The 9,720-nt window shown below is 34.1% G+C and overlaps 2 protein-coding genes across 3 annotated transcripts; both read right to left on the bottom strand.

The window, feature by feature from the left end:
- Positions 1 to 40: 40 nt before the first annotated feature.
- LOC108745421 (exocyst complex component 5) lies at positions 41 to 3,411 on the bottom strand. The gene is made up of 6 exons (XM_018481564.1): positions 3,082 to 3,411; positions 2,404 to 2,847; positions 1,497 to 2,074; positions 938 to 1,426; positions 352 to 859; positions 41 to 266 (listed from the first exon to the last, which is right to left on the bottom strand). The coding sequence occupies exons 1-6, from the start codon at positions 3,112 to 3,114 to the stop codon at positions 168 to 170; spliced, it is 2,151 nt and encodes a 716-aa protein (XP_018337066.1). The 5' UTR covers positions 3,115 to 3,411; the 3' UTR covers positions 41 to 167.
- A 1,537-nt stretch (positions 3,412 to 4,948) lies between these two features.
- LOC108745416 (ras-related protein Rab-1A) lies at positions 4,949 to 7,123 on the bottom strand. 2 transcript variants are annotated; one of them, XM_018481557.1, is made up of 4 exons: positions 6,854 to 7,123; positions 5,846 to 6,242; positions 5,522 to 5,753; positions 4,949 to 5,447 (listed from the first exon to the last, which is right to left on the bottom strand). In XM_018481557.1, exons 1-3 carry the CDS (start codon positions 6,874 to 6,876, stop codon positions 5,553 to 5,555), a joined length of 621 nt encoding a protein of 206 aa, XP_018337059.1. In that variant the 5' UTR covers positions 6,877 to 7,123; the 3' UTR covers positions 4,949 to 5,447; positions 5,522 to 5,552. The 2 variants fall into 2 exon arrangements, with proteins under 2 accessions (XP_018337059.1, XP_018337058.1); XM_018481556.1 differs by having other exon boundaries at positions 4,949 to 5,424; positions 6,854 to 7,122.
- Between the last annotated feature and the right edge of the window lie 2,597 nt (positions 7,124 to 9,720).

Raw genomic sequence — 9,720 nt, 5'->3', positions numbered from 1 at the left:
ATGAATGAACCTAAAGGCGAAAATCATATTTAAAAAAATGATTAAACAATTATTTAACCATAATGACTTGTTTTCATATATATTTGGTAGCTAATTTAATCAATGATTATGGAGAAGTAGGCTGAGCATGAAGTATTTTTCGATTTTTATTTAAGCAGAGTATGTCATTAAGTTGTTATACCTTTTAAACAATTGGCTAACTTCTGTGTCTTGTAATCAGTTCTTAATTGAATAAAATTAAGTAGAACGGTACGATCGAGTGTCATCTGTAATCATAAAAAAAAATATATATATATATATAATATATATTTCTAAAAGTATATTTCTTGAATACAACATTATACAACATACCAACTGCTCTCCTGTGCAAACTTGTTTCAGATTTTCCGGTTTAACCAACAGTAAGTTGCACAAAGCATGCAAAGTATCAAAGAGATTTGTAACAAATTCAACCTCGAGCTCTTTAATGCACTTGCGATATTCATTCATGTCGCATATCGCGCACATAGCACCAGCGGAATTAAATTGAAATTGTTGTAAATGATCGTAAATGATTTTGTGGAATCTAATTCCTAATTCCTTGAGAGCGGTATCTAAATGCCTGCCGTCCAAGGTGTTTCGTATCAGCCGTATCATACCGCTCACGTACTGTACCACTACTAAACAGGCTGGAGTATTTACAGTATCCACATCGGTTTCCGGCTTAAAATCAGTCTTTTTTTGTTCGCTTTGTAAATATACTTTTACCCAACCTACAATAGCGTTTATACTTCTGTCTAAGCCGATGTCTAACTTGACATCTATTTGCTCTAATACCGCTTTTTTCTTCAACAAACAATCGGCGTGTTTGGGTGTCGAACTAAAAAAAAAACATAGTATTAGAACTTGTATTGCTATTGTAAAAAAAGCATATCAGATAAATAAAAAACTTGCATACATAACAAGAGGCAGTACACTGTCGTTGAATTGTTCCTCCAAAAGTCGGACAATGGCATTACACTGATGCACTACATTGAAGAAATGAATTTCTGGTTGAGTCCTACTCTCTGGTATCGGTACACTTTGTAAGCCCAATTCCAATGCATAGTCTACATGTTCACTTATTAAATATTGTAATAATATTTCCAAGATCTGCAGTGCATTTGTAGATATATCAACAGACTGTGAAAGTAATTGACATCTTTGAAACGCGAGTTTGCTTCTCTGTAGTATTGCGATTGCTAGTTCTTCCGATAAAAATGTCTCGCCTCCATAATCTTCTATTTGAGCAATGTTTATATTCGTTCTTGCACCTAATACAGCCTGCAAGTCTCTACGTAATTCTTGAAAACCACCCATTTGCAATTGCTTTTTTTGATGATTTTTGGATTCGTAATACTCTATAAGCAAAGTTGCTGACTTTTCTCGAAATGCCTTCGTTTCGATACTAAAATAATCAATAATAAATTTGTCAGCTCTATTATTTCCAGCAGTATAATTCTAAATTATGAACTTACCTAATATAAGTATCTAAATATTTCTGAAAGATGTTTCTAGTAAGTTTGGCAAGATAAGTTTCATCAGCGCCCATATTGAAGACCTTTAGATCATTGGACAACTTAACAGTCCTTGTATACAGATCGTATAGATTTTTAAGATACTTTTCGGAATCATTTTTGTCAGCTAATTTAGCCACCGCATATTTTTGAAGGCGCAGATGGTATATGTTTAAAACAAACTTGGCCATTACTTGCTCAGGATTAGAGAACACCTGTTGCATAAGCTTGTGATACTTTGTACACATAGGTATGACATCTTGAAAGACATCCTTTCCACCGAAGGAACCCATTTGACTTTGTTCTATAAATGCATCGATGCACTGAGAGTAACCCTTGAAATTTGCCAGAGTGCTCGCCAATTCTTTCATACGCGGCGCATCTTCCCTGTTGTGCGCTCTTACAAATTCCTCGATTAGATTCCGTTCTATTTCGTCATACTTGACACCAATTTTCTTCTTGGCGTGTTCAAATTTTTCAGAGGGAAGTTCCTGGGCTATGAGATGGAGTTTTTGTATCACATCTGCAGCATCGTTCAACTGTAACAAATAACATTGAATAAACTTTTTATTAATCAATTTAAATAAACTTTATCAAACTTTATTTCCATATATCGTTAATATCGTATTCATTTACTACAATGACATAAAAAAAAACAAAGTTTTCTAGAGAATATGGATTTCAATATTCTGAATTATTAAAATTTTGAAATGTGTGTAATTTTGGAATATATAATAAATTATAAAGGAATAAAAGTATGTGTTTTTTTAAAGTATATTTTTTCTTTTTCCCTTTATGTTTTAGTTTCTTCTTCTGCAGGTAAATTTTTTAGGTGTAAAAAAATAATTTAATTATTTTCTATCTTTACCGAGGACTTATCTGTGAAAATTGGATCTGTCAATGGACCAGGACTCAAAAATTCCGAGAAGTGCCTCATTAATTTTTGAGCCTCAACTGCTCTTGCCCTTGGTGTATTGACACTTTCCAACTGATCTCCCAGATGTAAGACTTTAGTAGCCACAAGGTTTATTCTCTCATCTAACTGATGAAATAACTCAATAGAATGTCGATTTCTCTCCTGTAATTCTAATATCTCAAACGTATGTCGAGCTTCTTCTTCTTTCAGCGCAGCTTCTAATTTATCGCATTTCTTTTGCTGACGTTCTTGTAGGATCTGTAAGTCTTTAATTGCTTGCAAAAAAGTCTCGTGAACGATAACTGGATCAAAAAATGTCTTTCCTCCATCTTTCGTGTTATCATTGACAGTTCTCCAAGCTAATCTTTCGACAAATTCTTCAGGGTCAAATGGATCCTGTGAAACAGTATTGCAATCTGTTCATGATAGCTTAACATGATATTGCATAGAAATTTATAAATTATACTGTATTAAATTTATTGCATTTATTTAAAAAATTAAATTTATTGAAATGACTAGGTAGTTCTTGTGTATAAGCTGATCTCATATATTAAACTTAATGACTAATACATAAAATCATGTAATATCGAAATAAATCTTCCAATGAATAAAAAAGAGATTAATCGAAACCTGCTCCAATTCCTTCATATATTGTTGCATCATTTTGAAACAATTTATGCTTGCAGAGCAGCATGAAAGAAAAAATTAGGTTAGATTGTAACACTTGAGCAGTCCAGAAAAGCTCGTAGGAGCTGCGATTATAGAACGACCATCGCTGTTTGTTCGTTATGAGTTTATGTGTACATTTTTAATTTGTTTTCGATTCGATCTCGCATTTCTCAGATTGCGAAATGTGATCTATGTACGATTGACATCACCGCGTTCAACAATACGCACAAGAATGTCATTCTTAGTAAACAAGCTCGACCGCCAGATGTCAACGTGGCGCGATTCGTGATGATTCGCGCCCTTTAAATTTGTAAAAAAAAACTCGCTCCGCTGACGAATTGGCACGAGTAAACAATGAATCACAATGAATGCAAACTTATCCTGTTGCGTTATTTGCAACTATAGCTCAAACAAATACCTAATTGCGAACTCCAAACCGTCTCAAATCGCGCAATATCTGGCGTGTAAAGCATTATATAGTCATTCATAGTTCGATCTTACACATTTATAATTAGAGCTGCTTTCCTTTTAAGGGTTCCGCACAATCAAAGGAATAGTGAACAGAGAACAAAAGTCTCAATCTACCAGAAATCATATTTTGTGGAATACAGTTTCTGATTGAAATTCTTATTTTCTGTTCTCATTCCTTTGATTGTGTCCCTTGGGAGACACAAATATCGTTCTATCCTTCTTGGCTTTCAATGAATAATAAAGATAGAACGATACTTTACATCGTACTGTACCTTCTGAAAGGAAAACAGCCTATTTTAATTCTAATTTAATTATTTAAAAAATTTTTAAATAAAATTAAAAAATGATTTCAGAAATGGTCACATTTCATTGTCGGGATGGAATTTCAAACCATCAGACAGACCAAATTTACGATTTTAAAATATAAACATCACCAACAATTGATTTGTTAGGTATGCCAAGGTATGCTGACAGATAACGAACACGTGAAATGCCAGGCTTTACACGTTTTTACACGCCCACGTGCATATCATATGCATATATCGTGTGTGCGTGACGTGTCCAAGTGACAATTACAAAATGACCCTGAATGTCCGTGGAATTTGAAGAATACAATTATTTGTTTAGATATAGCTGTTTATTCATCCGTATATTTTATTATAATTACAGTTACTATACCTGTAACTTTTCGAATGCCATTATATCGTATACCCGTCACAAATAGCCCTCTCACACGATACAAAGCTACGATTTGGATTATATGTAACTGTAATATTTCTTAACTCGTATAAAATATCCTCGCTTTTCTGCTCGATCGGAGCTAGTTCGCAGATTACTTTTGTAGATTCTTGGATCGCATTTGGACTATGTAAAAAAAAGCATGACGAGGATCAATGATAAAATTTAAGAAAACACAAACGAAGATTTTGCCACTCCATCGTTTGGCTGCGCGTGAGCGGCACATTTCTTAAATATATTTTATACATATACATATATATATATGTATAAATATATATATATACCTATATATATAAATACATACATGTATGTACATACATATATATACATATACGTATACACACGTAACGTATGCGCTCCAAGTTAGCATTGAAATATTTCTTTTATTATAAATTACATTATATCATGTGTGTTCATATATACATATGTGTATATATATATATATATGTGTGTGTGTGTGTATATATATATATATATTATACATATATGTATATATTTTACTGAGAAAGAAAGGAAGGATATCGCATGTGGAATTTCACTAGGAAAAAATGACCTAATCCTTTACGCATCTAAAAGAAAATAAAGAATGAAACATAAGAAAAAACATGAGAAATTTTTCTGGATTATTGTATAGAGGAATAGAAATGGCTATAGAGCCAAACACATACTCTATTGTACATATTACAATTAGGCTAAAAAAGAAAATTAAAGTGCTTATCGTAATAACCACCATACACAGTAATATTCAATTTACTTCTCAAGACCCGAGTTGTCTCTCCCATTACACGCACATCTACACTCGCTCGATATTATCAATACTAATTCGACGAATTTATCTAAAGTCGAACTTTATACTAGAAAATGGCGTTAATTAACCACGTCTTTTCTTCTTTGGAAAGATAACTACAAAACAAAATTTTAGGGCAGGTGGACGAGAGTTTCATACAACTCTGAAGGAAGAGTTGGTGGTCCATGAGTGTTAGATTCTTTTTTCCTTCTTTTTTGTTGTTGGAGTAAACTAAAACTTCCATGTTCTTATATTTGCAGTAATAAGTTTAATTTTGCAGTACTCGGACCGCAACCACATTAGATGTTCTGCAAAAAAAAAAATGTGTTCCCTATAAATTAATAATTCACATTTGAGTTTAAATCTATGAAATTCTTACATATACACACATTTCATTTCGCTTACTTTGGTTAAACGAGACACAAGATTATAGTTCTCAGCAGCATCCAGATTTAGAAGATTCGATTGGACGTCCATGTTCTATTTTCACCTTGTTGGCTGGATCACTCGCTCCGCTTGAGGGTGGGCCCACTCTAAGTTTTATTTCAGCAGCCATCGTCATAAAAGCTTGCTCTACATTCATTGCATTCTTTGCCGATGTTTCCAAAAATGGTATTCCGAGTTGATCGGCATATTCCTGTTTATAACAAAGTACAGCTATGCAATGAGGACTATACATATTTAAATAAATTATGCAATATAAAAAAAAAGAGTATATGTGCTGTTTACCTTGGCCGTTGTATAATCAACAACTTTCTTCGTATGTAAATCACATTTATTGCCGACTAAGAGCTTATTGACGTTATCACAGGCATAACGATCGATTTCTTCCAACCATTGTTTTACATTATTAAAAGTCTCCTGATCTGTGCAGTCATAAACAACAATAATACCATGTGCACCTCGATAATAAGAACTTGTAATTGTTCTAAACCGTTCTTGACCCGCCGTATCCCAGATTTGTAATTTTATTGTTTTTCCATCTAAATCAATGGTTCGAATCTTAAAATCCACGCCGATGGTACTGATATAACTTTCCGTATATGTGTCGTCGGCAAAACGCAACAAGAGACATGATTTTCCAACACCAGAATCGCCGATTAGAAGCAATTTAAATAGGTAATCGCTGAAACAAGAAAATATTTTAACATAAATTACAATTACAATTTGTAAACATTCTTACAAACAAAGAAATGATTTGATGTCTCTAAACTTTAGAAAGAATTTAAAATTACAACTAATACAAACACAGGACATTTAAACTAGAAAAGTCATTCTGTAAAATAAAAACCTTTAAAAAAATTGTTTTAAAGGTAAATTCTTTTAAATTAAAAAAACTATTTTGTAAAGTATAATTCCTAATAAAATTCAAAAAAAGGATGTCAATTTGTTAATAATTTATACATATCTGTTCTTAGGGCTATTACGAGAAAAGAGCCAAGGTCGGCTAATGCAAAGTGAAAATCTAACAGTAAAAAATATTAAAATATGGACTATGATACAAGAGTGCCATGTTTCGAGTAGTAGGGGAAAGTGACGAAAGGGAAGGGTAAATCTGTCAAGACGATGAAAATCAAAGGACACACCGTATTTTTTATTCCCTAACATAGCGAGATCCCGCAGAAGCGATAATGTGGATGCTTTCTCATCACGGAAACGTCCATATTATCGCTTGATAATTTATACAAAGTGATAAATTTGTTACACTTATGTCTGCGCAAAAGGAAGTTTACTCACTACTCGGGATTCATTGTGGACATGCTACGCTGAGAATGCGTCGGCTGATGGATCCGTCTATGATCTTCACTGGAAAGTTAACACCTAGAAAACGGCGCCTCGGCCTCGACACGCACTACGGGAAATGCGGATAAATTGGATTCTCACTACGTTTCTCCGTAATATGACGAAGAGTTGTAACAATGGCGGTCACAGCAACTCCTCCCAATGAGACCTCCACCATTGACGTAATGCCAGAATGGCAGCGAGCATCGTTTCCATAGACGTAGAACGTATAGATTTGCGCGCGTTTTCTATTCTAAAGGTGCATTTTCACGAATCTCAAACCGGCGACAAAAAAGAACTATATGACCAAATTTGACGAATATTAAACGTCAATTTTGATCACGTGAGCCTTTTTTGTCATTGACACAGTCGGTTTGAGCGATTTGTGAAAATGTATCGTAAAGTTTTGACTGCGTTTTCAGCAGAAAAAACAGCTTTGCAAATGTTGTAAAATTCTTAAATACGATTGGTTTTTGCTTTTGATTATGAATTTAAATGTATAAACCAATCATATTTTACCATCAGAATTTTACAACAGTTGCGAAGCTGCTTTCTCTACTAAAAGCAGCCTTTTGTGTCTACAATGGGTGCATCCAGAAGCGACGACCGCTCACTGAGCAAAAAAAGGGATTAATCTATTATTAATATGTTTATTTATTATAATTCGTAAAGTAGAATAACTTTATCTACTATAGATAATCCTTAATATCATTTTTCTTACTTATTTATTACTCTTTATTATTTCTCTAATGCCATGTTTAGGCCGTAAAGGGTATATAGCGCTCAGTGAATGGTGGAGCGTAATTTTAAGTCGCTCCATTGCTCACTGAGCGCTAACCTTATGACTTAAACACGACGATTAGAGAAATAATAAACGGTAATAAATAAGAAAGATGATATTAAACATTATCTATAATAGACAAAATTATTCTACGTCACGAATTATAATAAACATATTAATAATAGATTAATCCCTTTTTTACTCACTGAGCGCCAGTGAACTCTTGTATCTGATTGGTATATTCCATTAAATCTAAAAATATAGATAATACAAATACAAGAGCTCATTGAGCAGTCATGCTTTTGGATGCACTTAGTGGGTAAAAAAAATATATAATATCACTGACAACATTTAAAACAAAGGTACCAAAAATCGCGTTTATTAAAGGTTAATATGTTGGTTAAATTCTTTTTTTAATAATTCGCGAAATATTCTCGCAATGCAACCGAGAATTAGTTGAAAATAAAGAAACAAAAATTTTTTAGTTACAGAAAATGTACACTCTGTACACACCTTGGGTCATTTGTGACTGGAGATAAACTTCGAAGTTATGCCAATTAAAGGATACACACGAAATGAAGTCGATAACGCACAAAATTTGTCCTCTAGATGACAACTTTTCTTTAAGAATCGAAAAGAGACCGGTATTTGATCAAGTGCTCTTAGTATTTAAAAAAAAAAGAAATGGGAAGGACACAAATAATCCAGGCGTGTGTATTAAGATTTAAATATTGCATTGAACGAAATTGAACGTTACGCAACGTACGCCGACACTAGCTGATACTGTACTGTCTTTTGAACGCGCCACGCGCTGTGACGTCATGTGACGTATCGTACGGGGTCCACACGGCTCGGAGCACGGCTGCTTGCGCAGTAGACGATCGCCGCGCCGCGACGCGACTTAACGTCTTTTCACCTTCGTCGTTGAGTTATCGCCGATTCAAATACGTGTTCGCGACAAGTATGTACAATATTCGTTTCCGACAGCGACGAGGGATCATTTATGCGTGAAATAATGCGTGTGGAAGCTAGATTTATTTGCGATCTTGTCGGTGGATAATGTTCTCGATCACTTCTTTTGTATTTTTCGTTACGATCATGCACAGTAGAGTCGTGAAGTTAGCCGCATTCGCGGAATACCGGAGAGTAAATGATGTGAATCTCGCGTTTTTTTTTCGACATGGCTCGTCGAAATTATATGAACGTATATTTTCGTGCGTATATTGAATCTCATGTGTATGTGTAATGCTTCTCAGGTGCAGTAAAGGGAGAAATGAATAAAGGAAGTCAATGGATCTTCAAAATGTCTAGCAACGGCCGCGAATGAACTTTCCGTTTTTCACTGTTCGGACACAAAGGCAAGACTGAGTAATTGGATCGGATTTGTCAGGTACGCATTTCATTTTTGACTCATTATGTGTCGTTTTGGCATTCGAGATCGTATTTTGACGATTTGAGATAGTAGGTACACGCGGAGGTCATACAATCCATCGAAAATTCCGCGCGTTGTGACGCTGTTCTGACAGAGTTCACGCGATTCGCAGCACGGCTGCTCGCGCAGACGCATAGCGTGTCTTTCGTCGTCAATTTCGTTAATTCAAACGCGCGAGTGCGACAAGTGTCTGTGATGCTTGTTCGGAACAACGATGCGGAATTTATCGGATGTAAAATAATGCGTGTAGCAGTTGAATTTTCTCGCGATCATGTCGATGAACGTTCGCGATCGTTGTCGAGCTCCGAAGTTAGCCAATACAGCCAATAACCAATAAAAAGTATAGGAAATGCGCAGTTGAAGGGACAACTTTTATAATATATAAATTATTAAAATAAAGAAAAACGATAACTTTAATTATAATTCACATATATATAATATACAAAATATTTACTAATTCTTACTATTTTCTGAATTGGTTTTGAAATATCTTCCAAATTGATGTTTTCTGTTACCTACAATGTAAAAAATATAAAATTATACATCACAAATCAAGTATAAAATTGTTTAAAAAATTTAAATTTAAATATATATACATATATATATGTA

The sequence above is a fragment of the Trachymyrmex septentrionalis genome, unplaced genomic scaffold (assembly GCF_001594115.1).
Source record: "Trachymyrmex septentrionalis isolate Tsep2-gDNA-1 unplaced genomic scaffold, Tsep1.0 scaffold14, whole genome shotgun sequence".
Classification (NCBI taxonomy): domain Eukaryota; kingdom Metazoa; phylum Arthropoda; class Insecta; order Hymenoptera; family Formicidae; genus Trachymyrmex; species Trachymyrmex septentrionalis.
Note: the sequence above shows the minus strand (reverse complement) of the source record. Positions and strands in the feature narration are given on the sequence as shown.